Source organism: Dicentrarchus labrax, unplaced genomic scaffold (genome assembly GCF_905237075.1).
Source record: "Dicentrarchus labrax unplaced genomic scaffold, dlabrax2021, whole genome shotgun sequence".
NCBI classification, from domain to species: domain Eukaryota; kingdom Metazoa; phylum Chordata; class Actinopteri; family Moronidae; genus Dicentrarchus; species Dicentrarchus labrax.
In genome coordinates, this window is record NW_026136720.1 from 12,946,586 (window position 1) to 12,965,778 (window position 19,193).

Genomic DNA, 19,193 nt, shown 5'->3' on the forward strand with positions numbered 1-19,193 from the left:
TTAATCTTAAAAGTTGTTGAGAAATTTCACTCACAATCACAAATGTCAACCTCATGGTGGCGCTACACGAAAAGTCAGGGATCACTAAAGTTTCAGTCCAAAGTAGTGGACCAACAGAACAGTTGACCAAAATTTCTATCCATAAAGCCACGATGCTAAAAATATGTATATAAACAAACATAACCCAAACCAAATATCATTTATGCACCAATTTATGTCAGTCAACAGTTTGTGTGTCTGATTCAGTTCATGAAGAAAAACATAAAACGTCAATTAAAAGCAGATTCCCAATTTGACACAGGTCCCCTTTACTAGCCTAGTGTGGCTACACGTTTTGACAAATAAACACAATTAGATGCCTGGTATTCTTTAGAAGTTCTTTGGATATATAAAATCTCTTGAAGTCCACCGAGTCGCCTACTTGAGTGACTTCTAAGCTGCTCAGATCGCCAACACAAAAATAAATGTTTAAACTTTTGTCAATATGGACATCAGTTAGATTCTGCACAATTCAATCAAATTAATGATTTGTAATTGATAAGTTATCAGTAGCCACATTTTTATTAACTGAAGTTTTACAGTAGTCCATATACATATATTTAGAAAATGCAAAAACATTGTCAAAAAAGTATTAAATTAAATCTCCAGATTCAATTCTTATCAAATCTGAATCTTACAGCTGCTTGTTTTTATTGCAGCTTTTACAGTTACCAGGAAACATTTCAGGGGGAACCATGAACACCACTTCATCATGAAGAAAACCTTTCATGTTCAATATGAAAGTTTAGAGTATTTAGAGCTGTTTGCACATTAGCCTGAAGAAAAGGATCCCAGTGAGCTACTTCTGTTGAAGGCCTGTTCTGTCTTGTTTGTGTGGTTTGTCTAATCTGCCAAATCCTCCACAGAGGCTCCGGCAAACTGCACATCTGGCAGTCTACATATGTGACCACACTGCTCAGAGTTGTCTGGCAAACTTGGTTAAAATAACACATATGAGCTAAATATTGCCACTCTGTAGCCCCGTGCTCTAAAAGTAGTGAAGTGAAGGTAAGAAAGAGCCTCGCAGATACAATATAGACTCCACACTGTATAATTAAGATAGCTACTCTGGTGTACTGGCCGTCATGACAAAAAATGAACAATAATCTCAGTTTATGAGCATTACTTTAGTTCACTGGTTTCACTTACACTGGTTTGGTTTGTAAGAGTCAATGAATTGGAAGAGTACATTTCCGTCAGCTGTTTACAACACACTGCTGTCTGTATTACAGTGACCTGACCTATAGGGCACACAGCCACTGTCACAAATATGTCTAGTCTTGTCTAGACAAAACAAAAATATCTGCTGCTTTAGTAATTACACCCTTGTCTGGATGTCAATGCTAGATTAAAGAAAACTGATATAGCTGCTCAGTGAGAAAGTTATTGCACTAAAAAGAGTGTAGTTATGAGCCTTAAACAAGAATGCACGTATTTTCTATTATTTTAATACATTTTATGACCATTTACAACCGCTAATGACAAATCGAATGGAAGTATTTACAAAATATGATATAAAGTCCTTTGCATGGACATTTAGGATATAGATTAAAGTGCATTTCAAAAGAAGAATTAAGATTTGTTGGTTTTTGGTCTTTGGACTACTTTGTAAGGCTTTGTGTTTCAGACCTCTGCTCTCACCTGCTGGACATTTTTAAAACTGCAACTTCACCTTTTTCTCAATATAAAAAGGTTTCGTGTCTCCTTTACAGCACTGGATGTACAGAAATCAGCTTTTTTACAGCATGTGTTGAGATGTTGTTTTTTTCTCTCCCCTTCTCTCCTTTTATTCAGGCAATCCACGTCGAGTTATCAAAACTCGTCAAAAGGCAATCAGGAGGCAATGACACCCAAGAATGGAAAGCTAAACCAGCGGAGATGCTTGGAGACAATATCGCACCTTTTCTGATTCCTTCTAAGAAGAAACCATCTGTAAGCCATTACAGAAATATGTAAATATGTTTAATTCTGATAACCAACTGACTGGATTTTGACTGTCTTTGTCTGTTGTTGTGTTTTAGGGAATTTCCTGGAAGTTTTTACTTGGAGCTCTGGTTGTGGCCTTGGGCAGCTTAGTGACATCAGTGATTCTGACTGCAAGAAACTGAAATCCTTTGCAGGAACCTCTCGTCCTTATCACCATCATCATCATCATCATCATCATCATCATCATCATCATGTGCAGAGTTTGATTTTCAGTCTTTTTTAGTCATTTGAAAAGAGTTTTCTACTATGAAGACACAAGAAGGCATGCAACGCAGCAGCACCAAAGCCTGAAGTTGTATGATGTGAGCCTCACAAGGTAGAAAAATGTTTCAGTGAAAGGTATATGATAGTACAGCATCGAGTGAATTCACAATTCCAGCAGATATTTCTGCTGATGCATAAGAAAGAATTTTCTTTCCAGTTACGTCTATTTTATTTGGAAAAAGGGATTACATTTCTGTTTGTCATAAAAAAAAAAAAAAATGTCCTGGAAAATATTCTGGTATCACAGATACAAAAAAAAAAAGTGGCATGAATTTTAGTAAATGAATAACACGTTCAAAATGACAATTCTGAGATATGGTTGATCAGTGCTCCAATAATTGAAGGTGTTTAAACTGAAATGTAAAATCGCTTACATAAGCAATGCTTGCCATGCTTAATAAAAATGTTGTAAAAAATGTATTTTGTCTTTCTCTCTTGATTTTTTTTATATCCTAGCACATTTGTCACAGAAGTTTGGTCTAAGAGGGAAAAAAAAGTGCACTAATTTTAAAAGACTTAAATGCGTTTCTTTAATGTTAATTATTCATTTAAAATTACTTTACTACCAAATAAATACAAAAACTAGGAAAAATATAAGCATGATTACATTATGTGCATTTATATTCGTGCATGTTTTCTATCAATAGAAATCTTCATTTTGATCAGAGAATTTACTTTTATGAAAATATATACATATATAAGGCTTGAGAGTTAAATATTTTAAAGGTTAAAACATGTAAGAAAACTGATATCCTTCATCACAAAATAAAAATCACTTGGTGTCCTTCATTGCTCCGTCATATCTACTGATTTTAACCATCTACCGTCCACAGCAGGCGTTAAGAGTCTTCTTTGGGTTTGTTGGACTCAGTCTGACCTGAGAATCTGACTGCCGCCTCAGTTTGACATTTTTCTTTACTTCTCTGTGGAAAGAGAAAATAAGTCTAAGTGTTGCCATGGTTTGTGAAGGAAAAACACTTTAAACTCTCTCTCTAGCCTCCTACCTCGCTAGATGAAGCACAGCCTCAACGACATTGGTTCCCTCTTTGGCACTCGTTTCACAGAACAATGCACCGTATGCCTGCAAGCAAAGCATCGACATACCTGGCTGCAGTCAGTTTATTTAAACACCTGGGAGGCAGGGCGTCTGTATAAACACTTCTCCATCAGGTGGAATGAATAGTTACACACCTTGGCCAACTTCTCTCCGTGTAAACTGCTCACACAGCTTCCCTCTGGAAGCTGCTCTCTGAGGTCCACCTTGTTTCCAATAACACACATGGGGATTTTCTCCTCTGTTGCATCCTATTTAAAAACAAAGAACATTGTGAAATATATTCCGGCTTTTAGGCGGCGTCGTTCTTTGTCATTCATCATTTGTCAATCAGCATTTCCATAATTACCTGAATCTGATCCACCCACGCTCTCACGTTAAGGAAGCTGCTTTCTGAAGTAACATCATAGAGGAGCAGGACTCCGTGAGCTTTACGGAAATAGGACCTGGCAATGCTACGAAACCTGCAGTAAAAAGAAATACAACTCTATTTTTAGTCTAGTGTATTTTCCATTCACGAGTCATAAAAAAAACAGTTATATACAGAACTTGCTACTTTCTTAAGAAACACTATGAGAGTACCTCTCCTGCCCAGCTGTGTCCCATATCTGCAGGCTCGTCTTCTCTCCATCCACTAGCATCCTCTTCATTTGGAAATCAACTCCTGAGAACCAAAAAGCAGTTTTAAATGTCTGAAATCAAGAATGCGTCAGTGTTTGATGAAATGTGATGTGTTTGCTGTGGCACACACCCAGCGTAGTCTGAATGTCTCCTCTGAACTCGTTGAGCGTGAGTCTCAGCAGGAAGCTGGACTTTCCAGCTCCTGCGTCTCCGGCTAAAACCAGACGATACAGCGGACAAGGTTCCTCAGTCTCCTCTATGTCTGTATCTAAAGGCTTTGTAAATTGGGACAAAAGATAACAAACTTATCCAATTTTATGTGGAAATTCTTTTAGTCTGTGGAAGTTATTATAAAGAACACAAAAAGCATTTTGAGTGTGAATGTTTATTTTTGACCTAAACTCAAGGTCCACTTAGTTGTTTTTCCAGAGCCTTCGATCACATCTCACAGTTATTATATTATACAGACACCTGTTACCACATGACTGACACTCTATACTTTGTTCACCTGATGGCAACTGAGCAAACTCCATGAAAACTGTGAGACGTGGTTAAAAGCTCCAGAACCTTGAATTGTTTTGGTCAAATGTATTGAGTTATCTGTAGGTCAAAAGACGTCTAAACCAGGAAAAATTTGGTTGAAAATGATGTCAAGATTTACTTCAATAACCATCTTTTAACACGTAGTTGAAATACACATTTAAATATAGTCATTTAAATGCTGTCAAAACAATGGTTATGTGTAGCCTCGACATCTTAACAAGAGAAGCAACTAGCGGCTCTGTGAGGCTGTAACACTAAGGCACAGTAGTGAGCTAAATGCTCACATTGCTGATGTTTAGCAACTTTAGTGTAGTTTTGCATGTTAAACATGCTAACATTTTCCAGTAAGCACTAAACACACTGACGAGAATCTGATTAGTTTTACAGATATTTGGTCATAAAGTATTGGACAATTCCAATTTTGACCTAATGATGGTACCCCCCACAAAGGGTCGCAATATAAATCTCTGGGAGGAAAGCAGAATAAACAGTTTTATGCTACTTAAAAACTTATCTCTTCAAACTTTTCTCTAATCTTTCTTTTTCATGTAAGTAACAAATTTGACCTCTTTGGGACTGTTAAACTAAAACATGGAAAACTCAACTGGTAGACCTAGGTAGCCTTGGAAACTGCTTTGTTTTGAAGGGTCACTACCCAAAAGGGCAACCACTGAATGACGCTGCCACACCTAGACCCATTTTACCTTTGTGGAAAATGCAGACAAACGTCGTCGGAGGGATGATGCAATGGAGCTCACTGCGCTAGGAGCCATTGAGACTGTAGCTTCAGATTTCACTTCTGATATCTGTAACAGACAAAGAAAATACAAATGTGAAGTCCTGAGCGCTAAACAGTGCACTGGCATGCTCTGACCCACTATTTGAACCCAATGTGTGTTCTGACCTCCACATCAGACGGGACATACGAATAACTGTGGTGCACAGTTTCCACCGAGCTACTGCTGTCATCGCTGTCATAATCGCTGCCTGCGCTCTCAGCTGTGTCCATCTGCAGGGAGACTCCACTGTCCAGGTACTTATCAGCCCAGGTAGCCACATGAGAGTACGTCGTTTTGCTGGGATCCGGCCGGGAGCTGCACCAAAAGCACAGACACACACACACAGACAGGCTTTAAGCTGTGACAATTTAATTCGCTGAGATCAATCCCCAGATTCACAGAGGTGTGTATAAACCTTATAAACCTTATATACCTGTCGTGGTTGAGAGTACTCTGTCGGAGGGGTTTCATCCTTCGGGCTGGGATTTCATTTTGGGGAGACAGCTGTTGAGCAGATTAGGAATGTCGGGAGGAAACTTTTTTTTTTACACTCGAACTAGTGAAAACAATTTACTGTCAGCTTCTATCTGATGTAGAGCCAGTGGGTATGAAGAAATAAGTCATCAGCAAACAAGGAACTTACCCTCCTTTTGGCTGCCACCGCTTCACGGGCCAAAGCTGAGCGCAGCCCGTCATTACTGTCATACAGCTTTTTATTTGTTTCCCTAATGATGTGTTCAAGGAAATACAAGACAGGTTCAGATACGTGCACAAACATTTACGTTCATACAACAGTTGTGTGGCAGATAAATTGAATTGACAATTCAAAAACTTCTTTGTATGTGCTTTAACTCAACCAAACTGGACAATGCAGAGGCAGAAAACATTTACACACAAAGAGCCTCCAAAAGTATTTGAAAGTCAAATTAGTATCATTCATTGCTTAACTATGTACCTCATATAGCCGCATTATCCACTAAATACACTAAACCCTGTTCTTGTGGTAATTCAAGCATGTAAAAATGTTTGTTCAAACAAATTACCAAACTACCAAATTAACATAAATGCTACTTAGCCCCCTATGTAATGTTTATGAGCACAAATATTTAATAAATTATGTGTAACATCTATAATATAGTATAAAGTGATATAAGGACATTTTTAAGTGTTCGATAACGTGCAGTATTTGTCAACAATTATAATTTCTCTGTCTATTTTTCCAACACCAAACCTACAAAACAAGGGAAGGAAATTATTACCTTTTCATGGTTTCTGAAACAGTTGACTCTTTACTAAATTTCAACACTAGACAGGTTTATCAAGTGAAAGGCAGACTTACTGGAGAACCTGAATCTGACTGGAATATGACTGGTATTCCACAACCATCCTCTTCAAATCATCTGTCTCTCTGTAAAGAAATAAAAGCCACGTGTTGTCGCTGGATGCTGGATCATATTTTGTGTCAACGGACATGAGCTGAGGCTTAAAGACAGTGCCTCACCTTTCGTGTTGAGCTTTATGGTCTGCATACATGTTCTTCAGCTTATCCAGCTCTGAGTGCAGGATGGCGATGTCTGTCTGGGCTTGCAGCAGAGAGGTCCGCAGCTGATCATTTTCCTGTAAGGAGAATGGGTGATTGGTATGGTATTGGTAACAATTCTACACAACATACATGTGACTTGTCCAACTAACTTCCAAAATGACTTACTTGTGAGAGATCACTGATTTGTTGGTTCAGTCTGACCACCTCCTCCTTTGTATTGTTGAGTTCAGAGTCCTCCTGGCTCTTAAGAATAGACATTCACACAACCAGATTTTTAGATGTTCATATGGCAATGTGTTCTAATTAAATCAAATAAAAAAAGACAGGTTTCTCCAGACTCACAGTCCCATCTATTAGCAAACAAAGTAACAGCAGTAGCAAGTAGACCTGCAGGTGTAATCATCAATTACAACATAACACATTTTAATAAATCTTAAAATAGCTTTTTAAGGAATTGTGACCAAGAAGTGTACAGAGTGGGAGTTTAGAGAATAAACTTGACTCGACTCTGTGGTGTTCTCTAATAACTCTGCTTCTAAATAACTTTCTAAATAACCTGGGGGCACCCGGATAGCCCACCTGGTAGAGCTGGCGCCCTATGTACCAAGGCTGAGTCCTTGCTGCGGTGGCCCAGGGCTCGAATCCGACCTGCAGCCCTTTGCCGCATATTATCCCCTCTCTCCCCCCTTTCCTGTCACTATAAATTAAAAGGCAATAAAGTCCCCCCAAACCTTCTAAATAACTAAATATCTTTGGCACGGTTGTACTGCTACTTCTTGTCGACATATACACTAAGTCATGGTGTACGGCCGACCTGCTCAGGTGTAGATACTGAGCGATATAGTACAGCATCAGATTTCATTTGTTGATAGCACCAAGTGTGGTGCTCTAATAATATGCCCCACAATTATTTTGTTTACATTGGTTTAATTTACTCTGTGATGTAAAGAGACAATAGGTTTAGGTTTATCTAAGTAATGAATTTACGACTACTGCCATGCAGTCAATAACTCAAAAGTTCCAGTGTTTAACATCTAGGAGGATCGCTTGCCAGAAATGGAATATAATATTCATAGGTACGTTTTCATTAGTATATAAATCACCTAAAAATAAGAATCATTGTGTTTTCATGAACCTGTTGAACTGCCATGTCAACTACAGTAGCCCAGAAGGGACAAACCAAACACCCGCTCTAGATAGGTTTCGTGTGGAAATTGCTTCTAAGATGTGTGTTACTGAAAAGGAGAAGATCACAAGTATATGTCTATAACAGACATTTAACATTGAAGCTCATTTGTTTGATTATCGGATGCTGTAAAAATCCTCATTAATTTAAAGCTGCTTAGAAAATAAAGTCTTCAAAAAAAAAAAAAACATTTATAGTTTGGATACACACTAAAAGCTGAGTGTGAGACAATGACCTTCCAGTTTTACTAATTACATTATTTTAGCTAGCACTTGGCTGTATTTAGTGTTTAACATAAAACCTCAAACATGCACACACACATAATAGAACAGCAGCTGTAATGAAGAACACTGGCCACTAATTTATTTGTGCGCTTTGGTGGAAAAGCAGGCAGGACGGGAAATAGCATGTAGCTAGATTGTAATCCAAAACTATGGGATCTAGCATGGCCAGTGGGCTAACAACAGCATTCCACACACACTGCCCTCTCAAACAATACCATTATTGCAACAACTACTGCAAACTAAACTAACTTTTTAGTTTTGCAGTAATATCTAATGTGACTGGAGAAGCTAAATCTAATCACAAGGAAACACTGGAGACACATTTCAGAAGCATTCTGTTGCTATGTGTGACCTGTCTTTTTTCTCAGCTGGATCTTCACATACTGCAGATCTACTGCAAGATATTAGTTCTCAATAGGTCTTTTTGTAGGTGCTCTTCAAAAGGTCGCCTAAAAAATGTGTCCCTGTCTGGTGCAGCAGGGGTTTTCCCAGAAAAGAAGCCAGAGCTGCATGCAAGAGCTTTTGTGTTGTCTTTCAGGTACAGTGGCTTTCTTCTCTCTTTTTCATGATGCAAGAAAACATTATGCCTTCTTCATATAATCTGTTTACCACAGAAGAACAAAGTTAATGCATGTTGTGTTGGGGAAACCTACCTTTAACAGTCTGTCCACAGTTGTATGCAGTTCTGTGACCGTATTTTCATGCTTCCTCTGCATGGTCGCCAAAATTCCCTCCATTTTCTTTCGCTCCTAAAAACATGAAACCAAAGCAGTTAGAGGTGAAGACTGGCTCAGGCCTTGAAGAGGGGCTTTCATCTGACTTTACAGAGGCTCTTTGTAAGGAGACATATAACCTGCTGCTCTGTGCTGCACCACATATATGCATGTAGCTCAGAAGAGCCAGTGGAGAATGTGTAGAAGGTTTGACTTTACTATGAAATAAAACACATTCTTTTAGTTAATTTCTCTGTGTACTGTTCATTAATTAAATGCAGATACTTATACGAGAGCCAATTCATCTGGTTTGATACATTTCATTTGGAATTTTTATAAATATCAGAGTAAATCACAAGACCAATCAACCACTATAAATACTGCAGATATCACGCTTACCTCTTCTCTCACCCTCTCCTCTGTTCTGGATAGTTGCTGCTGTATATCGTCCTCCAGTTCTGTCAGCTGACTGTTGTTCATCTCCTCAGCTCTGTTTGAACAGAACACTATAGTCAAGTTTGTGCTACTGTGTCAAAGCTAAGATTTTCCAACAGTAGTCCAAGAGTTTGATACAGCCGGTCATTGACGCAACAATTCTACCTGACTGACTTCAAACTGTGCTGCAGTTGGGACTGCTCTGCTCTCGTCTGACAACACACGAACCAACCAGAGGCGAGGGAGGGGGCAGTCTTTGACAAATTGATTCCTCAGGTGTGATAAACTGTGTCAATAAGATTTTTTAATTAGAACTCACATACGATTTATTTTAGCTAAATATAAGCTTCATGTCACGATTCCAAAGGTCTATTTATGTCAACAGATAGGGGAAGAATGGCTACAATAAATGGGTATATCCAGTTTGTAAAAAGATTAAAAGAACAAGGCAGGGCAGCACATTTAAGTCTTCCTACTTCCTTGAATGAGGAATGTCACCTTTCTCATGCCATGCAATTACTGAACCATAGAAAGAGCTGAGACTCTAAACAAAAACCGCTTAGACACGTAATTCATTCCCATGTGTAGGAGTGAAATTCAATAGTCGGTTCAAGGTACTACGTGAAGGGATCACTTCACAGATTCAAAGAAATAATTAAAAGACTTAACTCACATCCTCCTTAGGCTTTAAATACCACCTAAAGTATTAACAACCAATGTTCAGCTTGAATATCAGTAACTACTGTGAAAAATCTTAAATTGGTATTATTGTATATCAGCATATCAATCAAATAACAGTTAGACCTAGGCGAATTAATATTTCTGATACTAACACTCAATCAAATAAGGTTGTTCATAGTAAAATATCACAGAGAATTGGAAACCATTATTGTGCACCAGATGTCAAAGTAAGCAATTAGCTGATAAAGAAAGTTGAACCTCTAGCAAAGATAAAACATAAGAGTGAACATTGCATCCAGAAGTCCAGCAGTTAATTCCAGCTGATGCAGTGGAGTCAGTGCCTGGGTTCATCCATCATCTCGGTGGTATAAAGCCACAAGAGGGCAGTAGTTCACCACTGCTCCGTAGTCAAAACAAATCTACAGGCAATTTGGTTACAGTGAGGACAGTTAGGACTATTTAATCAAATTCTACATTACTAAAACTTTGTCCATACCGCTTTAAACTGGTCTCCAGCTGTTCACACTCCAGTCTGTTGTCCAGGCTTTGACTGATCACAGAGTGGACGATTTCCTCATACTGCTGCAGCAGAGTCATGTTTGCAGAGGAGTGAATGGCCTTGTAAAGATCAGCCAGCTGCTCCATGAGACTGTGGGAGGAGAACAAACAGTTACTACCAGCAATGAACAGATCAGTGTTGTTCTCTCAATGTCATACTCCACCTGAAATCTATCTTTCTAGTATCAAATACCTCTGAACGTTATGTACATCAGGGGTTCTCAACCTGGATTCCAGGGACCACCGGGGGGTCCTTGTGGGCCTTCCAGGGGTCCCAAGAAAAATGGGGAATATTTTTATTCCATTATTATTTCACTAACTAGAAGTTAGCCCAATGAGACAATGTATAAGAGTGACTATTCTATCCGTTACTGTTAATCTGCCAATCTACAGTACAGACAGTTATAGAATAACTAAATATAATCAGATGGGTGACTACATCTGATTAAATACAAGTCAGTGGCATTATGAGTATCAATCTGGGGGTCCTTGACACCAAAAAGGTTGAGAACCACTGATGTAAATATCTCTACATTTTGAAATACCCAGACAGTAACAACATGTTATCACAGTGTGTTTAAATCCCATACAGGATGTACAGCCATGTGGCAATTAATACCTTTTTGCCATATTTGCTGAAACTTTTACTCCATCCTGAGTGAAAGTACGAGACAGATAACCTGTTAAAAAAAAAAAAAAAAAACTGGTTCCTCTGGCTCGTCCTAGTGCTTCCAATGCCCTGAACTAAAACAAACAATCAGAGCCAAGAATGATAGTCTGTATTTGACGACTCAACAATCGTCTATCTTTCCTCGCTCTGATTAGTTGTTTTCATTCAGGCCCGGTGGATTCTTGCAAATGCCATTAAGAGCACGAGGAGGGGCCAGAGGAACCTGATTTTTTTTCCCACAGATTATCTGTCTTGTGTACTATTGTCAGGATATAGTAAAAGTGACAAAAAGTTGTTTTTTATATAAGTTACCTACTGCAGCTACTGTATAAGATATGCAAAAACCACTGGAGAAAACATATTCCAACAAGTTCAAGATTTGTCAACAAAAACTTTTAGAAGTCTGTTCAAGTTTCAATTTGCAGATCTATAAACAGAACAGCTTGAATTTGTATATTTGTGTTTTGTTATCAGCGATGATCTTTGTTATCAATAAACTTCCATACAGAAATAAAACAAATCTCAATCTGTCAATCTGAACTCTGGTTAATGATAGTAAGCTTTCATTTTTGATTGTTATCTGTGTTATTTACTGTTTATGGTCAACAACTGTTAATTAGTGGCAGCCTTTTTTTCTATAGTTTTTCTCTCCTCTATCATGGCCACTTGTATTTGTAACCACTTTCAAAATAAAATGCCCACTTCACATTGATGACATACACTTAGCAGCCAGCTATTAGGTTCACTTAGCTAAAACGAATGCAGTTTGCAACAGCCCTGCAATGAATCCTCCTTTCATGGCAGAGAGGTTTTGATTCACCTTCAGTCATTTTTGCTGCATCTCATGATCTTCATCAAACAATGGTTTGTTGTTTCCGGCGCCCCCTTTTTCACAGCAGCCATTTTGACATGAAACAGTAGGGTAAACACAGGTGTTACCAGTGACACTAATTAAGATTCTGTTCGATTCAGGTCAAACAGAGTCAGGAGTGCTGCTATTGTGCATGTCGGCTCCCTGGAAAGGCTCTGCTACACTAAATGGAACAGAGCCTTAATTAGTATCATTGGTAACAACTGTGTTTAACCTATTATTTCATGTCAAAATAGCTGCTGTGAAAAAGGTCTATTGGGGAACATGATGACAGCTGAGCTATCTCCATGACAACAGAGTTAATAGACCAGTGGTTCCCAACCTTTTTCTTAAAAGGGACCCTTTTCATATAATCCGTAAGCTGACGACCCCTGAAGTGTTATAGTTTGTGGATATTTCATATTATATTCAAAACTGTACAATTAATTAACAGGGAACTGATTTGGATGAATTTTGAGCAGATGATTTCCTGTTTGGGAACTTTTTATACAATTCTGTTTGTTTTATGTTTTTCAAAAAAAAATCATTTTAAACAATTATACATTACAACTAATAGGCTTGTTTTTTTGACAAATTCAGTGTTCTTCAGCTCTTTGGTTGTTTTAACTTTTCAAATGCTGGATGAGGCTGTTTATCAGAGAGTGAAAGCTCTGTGAATATTGCTTATGTCTTCAAAGTTTAGATCTTAAATAATAATCTGAACTTTAAAAATAACAATTTACATGTAATTTATTAACAAAAAAGTGGATTTGGTTCAGCTAGCTGAATTACTCCTTGAAGTTACCAATAGTAATGACTGATCAGTGCCGCAGGGCAAAACCCCTGAAGCCTTATTAAATTAGACCTTGATGTGTATCTTGTGTGTACGGCTTATGAGTCACCAGGACTATCCAGCACGCTTCAAAATAATATAATAAATACATGTTTTATAAGCAGAATCACAAACAATTAAAGCATGGCTTAAACTACTGCAGTATAACTGGCTGACGTGAACATATGTAACCCCAGAAAAGCTTAACAAATACAATAGTGCTATACCTGATATATGCATCAAGTGTGAAATGGTACACTTTCCCACTTTGGCAATGTACTGAAGCAGTGAGATTGTATCCAGGACATATTATCCATACAAATTCCTCTAGACCCTAAGCTTTAAATTCTAGGTGTATTCCCAGTTAATCATATTCAAATTCTACAATGTTTTTATTAGTTTTCAGCGTGTGTGCATTAATATAAAACATGCTTGAACTAAAGTGTATCATTCTAATGAAATCCTCAACACTTGTATTTTTAGATGTTTGCTTTGACTATTTTGTTTGATTGTTGATGAGTCTTGTATTCTTCTGTGTCTGCGCAGAGATTTATACATAACCTACACACTGGTGTGCACAGTGCAAACTACAGGGGAGATTGGCTTCTCTTAATAAGACATGAGCTCCCCTGAAAACATGGGAGGGGTCTAAAATATTTACAAAATCAGCCCTCCAAAAGACATTTTAGGCTGCAACAATCCCTAAAATGTCTGATTTCTTTCTTTTATAGACAATGGTGATGCATGGTGGCATGCTTTTAGGCATTTTTGCAATGAAATTGCAGGAGAAAGTGAAATAATTCATTTAAATTTTAAGGCAATTTGTTTCAGTGAGACAGGGATTGGTTGAATTTGTTTAATTGTTCCTGGAGGAACTACAATATGTTATTTTTGCCATGCATTCCTATTTTTGGATTATGTCTAAACTTACTATTGATGTACAGTGTTGGGCAGTAACTCATTACTAGTAATAATATTACAGTAATAATATTACTTTCCCCAGCAACTACAGAGTTACATACAATACATTTCAACATTACTTTTGTTGTCACCCTGTACTGATCTGAAATCCAGCAATCCAATCACATCCTTGAATTCCTTTTTCTTAATCGTGGAGGAAACTAGTGTGGAAGATGGAAATATTCCATTACTTTGATTTTAACAAACAAAACTGTATTTTAATCATCCTAAGTCTGAATTTTGGGGAGAAGGGACACAATTAGTGCATCTACTATAACTAGTAGTGCAACGAATGACTGGTAGCATGGAGTAATAGATAAAGTAATAATATTAACGTATTTTTCAAAAAAGAGTAATATATTACATTTTTTGAGTAACTAGCCCAACACTGTTGATGTAGGAGGGTGACTCCACTAATTCACTTTAAAAAGGAGACTTCTATCAACTTCAGATAGGAAAACAGTCAGAAAAGGTGAGCTTCCCAGTGATATATAACGATATATATATATATATATATATGTGTGTGTGTGTGTGTGTGTGTGTGTGTGTGTGTGTGTGTGTGTGTGTTTGTGTATTAAGTGTTAAGGTGTTAATCAATAAAGCCACAGTATGTACTGTAATGAAGAAACCCCACCAGGAGGAGCAGCCAACGTTTAACTGACCGTTAAATAACGTTTGACAGTTGGCTGGTTAGTTAAACCCAGGGATGGGATGGGATGGGATGGGATGGGGGGGGCAGTTGGATGAGTTTACCTTTCAGAGAGGAGAGACTCTTCATCCAACCTGCCCACAAACTCTTCCCACGGACCGCCTCGGTTTTGGGACGACCCGGCACCGAAAGACGCCAGGTCCAGAGTCTCTGAAACCTCCTGAAACCTGGAGGAGAACTTGTTGTAGTCGATGTATCCGTCTTCGTCCACGTCGAACTTGTCGAACAGAGTCTTGATCTCGGTTTCTGGGACGTTGAGCTCCCGGCAGACAACGGTGAAGTCCTCGTACTCGATCTTACCGGATTTGTCCACATCACAAGCAGAAAATAGTCTCCGAAGGCTGGGTCGGTCCATAGTTGAATTAATTAAAAAAAAGAAAAACACACACAAGACATATAAAGTGTGAGGTTAAAATTCACCCTCTCTCCCGAACTCAACAACTCAACAAAATAAAAGCCTTCTCGGTGAAGGTCTCGCAGGTACTCCGGAGCCACCCATTGGTCCAGATCTCGGTGTAGGCGGGTGTCATCTGAATTCATGTGGCACTTCCTACCTGGGATCTCACGGCTTGCTGCAGGTTGTAATTGTTTGCCTTCATCCTGTCATCCATGTGTACAGTGTAACACAAAAGAAATACAACTCATACGCAAGTGCTTGCCTCTGTTTGACTTTAAGGTGGTGCAATGTGAGACTTTTATCAGAGACATTCCTCTTTGTTTGCAGAGTGTGTTTCTGACTCCTCCCTAGAGACTGAAACCAAATATTATTAAACCCATCAAAATCTTAATATTGTGCCCGAGCAGTTATATTTATCTGTAAAACAAATAAATATAATACAAAAATAATCTTACACAAAATACACAAAACAGCAAAAAATCATGAGCCATTCAAATAAAAAAAAGTATCCATTTGATCTTTATTTGAAAAAATTAAAATAAAGTGCTTTTTATATACAATACAAAAAAGGAAAGGAAAAAAACAGTAGTGATGTATGATACAAAAAATTACAATTCACAATATTTTTTACATTGGCAGCTGAATTTACAAAACAATTTTACATAAAAACTATTTTTTTCTTACAGTGCAATACATGTTGTCAAGACTCTGGGCAACTTGTACTGTCACAAATAGAAGGCCAGACTATAGTGGTTTTATTAAGAGAGAGCGTAGACGACGATACTTTCACTGTGGCATTAATAGTTTAGGCATGTATTCGAATAAAAGCATGTTCAGTACCTGCACATATTTTACTAAATCACTGCCACTGTATATTTTCTCGCACTTAGCAAATTTAATATTGTTCTGATGACAGCCACTTCACCAAAAGCTGCCCTTTTGTGTTTCTAATAACAGTCAAAGCATGAATCTTCCATACTGCATGATTGATTATACCCGAAACCAGTCTTTGAAATTCACACAGTCATTTTTGCAGTGCCATTTACTTTACAAGAAATGTAACGTAATACTAATGCGTATCTATAATTCAGTATTTTTAAAATCAGCCAGTGGTTATTTATGTGCTACAGTTTTAGAATAAAATTTTGTCCCTGACTGAGGTTGAAGCCACCATAACAAAAAATTAAATTAAATAAAAAAAAAAAAAACACCTCATGAGCACATACTGTACAACACTGACAGTATTAAATTACATGTATTTCATGTTTTTCACTCTTGTTTCTGAGCATGGCCAGTCCTGTCTGACTCTACAGCACTACGACCTGGTTAGTTTATTATCCCAAGAGGCACATCTCTTGATTATTGTTTCACAAGGCATTATCTGTTTTCCCCAAGGCAGATTTGTTATCAAATCCATAACCTGCATTGTACTAAGGCTTTTCAAAATCATGTGCAAATCCTATGCATTCTGAGTCAAGCAAGTATACCTTCCTGCATTTTTGTGATGTTTTAATTTTGCTGGCTGCATTACAACACTAGAGCCAAACTCAAAGTAAGACTTACATTATATTTTTATGACATGAAAAATGCTTTCAAGTTACTCCAACATCTGACTTATAAATGTGGTGGATCATATGGTTTACAATTATTATTTCTCCATAAGGAGATGGCTAATCAAGATAATTAAAAAGCGCAATTCTTATAGTTATTACTGGAAAAAAAAGACAATTATTGCTTTTATGGTTGCCTTTAAAACCATTTAAGCAAGCAGAGGGCATTTTCTTCCATTCATCAACTCTCATCAATAAGTATATCAAAGTTGAGGCTATACAGATGCGTGTTATTTAAATCAGATTATGAATGGGTGTATTTAAATATGTATTATTATTATTTCCCTTTGATTAGTGATAGATATTTAAAACCTTAAAGAATTATTAGGAAAAAAATTTCTCTCTTGACCAATCTCCCTCCTTAAAATACACCAAAATGGCTAAAATCTTTTGCATACTTAGAGTTAGTGTAATGAGAGCGTGTGCCAGGGTGTGTGTTTGCAGTGCAACTGGTCCTAAAGTAATTAACAGTGCCAACACCTTTGTGCTTACTCAGTCTCGAGGTGAGGTTTTCTTGGTTTTTTTTACCCCACTTCACATTATTTGCTTTGCATAGACTGCCTATCTCATGAAGAACAGCATGATAATACCTGGAATGAGATTTTTCCCTTTATCACATTTGGTGACAGACAACCCTGTCGAAAGTCAGGCTTCAACAGAGGATAGTAATACCAATACTTTAAAAAGCATAATGTGTCTTCATTTAGGATTATATAATAATATTTTTTTGGTGTGTAGTGATTGAGGTGGTAAGAGTTTCTACAACGTTTTTTACTGAGGTGATTTCTTGTTTTATTAAATTTTCATTCTCTTAGCAAAATTCTTTCTCTGCCGCTGTGTTTAAGCCCAAACAACAAGCATACGTCTGTGAATGCACACTGGCTATCTAAAAACAAATCTATGACAGGACTTTTTTTTTTCTTTCTTTCGTGCCTGCCACGGGATTCTTAGTGTATATTCTGGTGTGATTGTTTACTTTGCTACAGAACAGTACATAGTGCATAGCCTCAGCAAAGGGTAGGCCCATAACCAGATGACAGAATGAAAAAAAACAGCAAAGCACTGTTTCAGCCGTTAGTGGGAACATGTTTGAATATCACTCTGCCTTTCAAAGCATTACCAGTAGATTTTATGGACGGACTGAGTGGCAATGCTATGAAATTCAATCACTGAATCATAGTTGTGACACCACCTCTGCGCTTGTTACATTCCTGTGAGCCGTACGTGAAAGCATCAAAAGTCTGAAGGCAAACTGGAACTTCTTCAGTGTGATTCAAATGCACTTGAATAAAGGGGGAGTGAGAGGAAAATAAAATAAAATGCACATGGACCACAGGAACAGAACATAAAAAAAGACAAAGTGCAAAATCTGTGTAATGAAATGTCTCTCCGTGAAGAGTCTGACGTTCCTCAGTTTTCACGCTTATAGGGTTTTGTCTTTCTCAGCAAGTGCACTCTTTCCTTTCAGTTCAAAATGAGTCACTCCGCATAACATAAAGCCAGCCTCACACTATAGAGTCTTTAATCTCAGAGCCTAGTCTGACTCGAGGCCGCGGGCATGTGGGGGAAATCTCTACGTGGCTCTCTCTCAAGTTCAGCGGCCTCTTCTCCGACTCTGAGAAGCTCTTGCTGTTGTCGGGCGACGAGCACTCGTGCGGTGGAGTGCTGCAGATGTAGTTGTCGTTAAGGGTCTGGTAGCCCTTGTGATCTGACACCGACGCTGTCACTGTGTTGCCATTTAGCGGCAAGTTCTCAACCGGTTTCCCCACTATTCTGGGCTTCTTCTGCTGCATGTTGGGGCACTCGCCCTCCTTAAGCATGGATTTCATGTGGTCGCGGTTCCTGTAGATCACAAAAAGAGAGAAGACCACGAGGGAAAACGCCAGGAGGGCACACACCACTATAAGCTCGTTCCAGTAGGTTTTAGTGTTGATCTGCGGTGAGCGGGCCTCTCCTGGCAGGATGATAAACTCCTCCTGTGAGATCTGTGGTGTACGTGAACGGCCTGTCAGGGTGGTGCTCTCCTGCTTGGCCTCGCCCCTCACACAGTAGTTGGCCAGCAGCTGTCTGAAACCTTCTTCCACTGACCAGCACTCGTAGGTTTCCTGGCTGTCAGCTTGTGCTACCACTACTAGCCCCCCCTCTGGGCTGGGGTAATGGAAGTGACCTGCGCTCTCACTGAACTCCCACTTCCTTTCAGCCAAATTGGAGCGCAGCTTGCAAGGCAGTACTTTGAAAGTGTTGGCCGGGATAATGATCACCTGGCATGAAGACATTCCTGTGGAAAGGCAAAGCAGAGACATAGATTGAGTCAGATATTACATTAAATACGCTGTACAGCCTTATTTTAGTGCAGAATTCAGAATAATGGTTTAAAGCAATGAACACTTTTGAAAACAAGACTCTGAAAGCTGAAAACTGAAAGGTAAAGCATGGAAAAATCCAGCGCAGAGTGCTGCTCCATAAATCTATGACAGTC

General features: G+C 38.4%; 3 protein-coding genes across 3 annotated transcripts in view; 1 reads left to right on the forward strand and 2 right to left on the reverse strand.

The window, feature by feature from the left end:
- fkbp16 (FKBP prolyl isomerase 16) overlaps positions 1–2,565 on the forward strand; it is a 30,520-nt gene extending 27,955 nt beyond the window's left edge. The window contains exons 7-8 of the mRNA XM_051382458.1: positions 1,834–1,971; positions 2,061–2,565. Coding sequence (XP_051238418.1) covers positions 1,834–1,971; positions 2,061–2,147 — 225 coding nt within the window. The 3' untranslated portion in view covers positions 2,148–2,565. The remainder of the gene's footprint in view (positions 1–1,833; positions 1,972–2,060) is intronic.
- On the reverse strand, positions 2,494–15,267 carry zgc:162879 (ras and EF-hand domain-containing protein). The gene is made up of 17 exons (XM_051382457.1): positions 14,752–15,267; positions 10,625–10,777; positions 9,412–9,502; positions 8,953–9,048; positions 6,995–7,072; positions 6,788–6,903; positions 6,626–6,694; positions 5,930–6,011; positions 5,720–5,790; positions 5,412–5,601; positions 5,212–5,313; positions 4,095–4,239; positions 3,926–4,007; positions 3,693–3,807; positions 3,481–3,594; positions 3,294–3,370; positions 2,494–3,212 (listed from the first exon to the last, which is right to left on the reverse strand). The coding sequence occupies exons 1-17, from the start codon at positions 15,060–15,062 to the stop codon at positions 3,110–3,112; spliced, it is 1,995 nt and encodes a 664-aa protein (XP_051238417.1). The 5' UTR covers positions 15,063–15,267; the 3' UTR covers positions 2,494–3,109.
- Positions 15,268–15,605: 338 nt separating this feature from the next.
- sema4ba (sema domain, immunoglobulin domain (Ig), transmembrane domain (TM) and short cytoplasmic domain, (semaphorin) 4Ba) overlaps positions 15,606–19,193 on the reverse strand; it is a 41,887-nt gene continuing 38,299 nt past the window's right edge. Inside the window, exon 15 of the mRNA XM_051382236.1 lies at positions 15,606–18,992. Coding sequence (XP_051238196.1) covers positions 18,220–18,992 — 773 coding nt within the window. The 3' untranslated portion in view covers positions 15,606–18,219. The remainder of the gene's footprint in view (positions 18,993–19,193) is intronic.

What these genes read in the sequence shown, in the direction of transcription:
- zgc:162879 (XM_051382457.1), bottom strand. Translation starts at nt 15,062, where the DNA reads ATGGACCGACCCAGCCTTCGGAGACTATTTTCTGCTTGTGATGTGGAC. An exon ending in GAGTCTCTCCTCTCTGAAAG is followed by an intron (nt 10,778 to 14,751) that starts GTAAACTCATCC and finishes CTCCTCCCACAG; the next exon opens with TCTCATGGAGCAGCTGGCTG. An exon ending in CTGGAGACCAGTTTAAAGCG is followed by an intron (nt 9,503 to 10,624) that starts GTATGGACAAAG and finishes CTGTTCAAACAG; the next exon opens with AGCTGAGGAGATGAACAACA.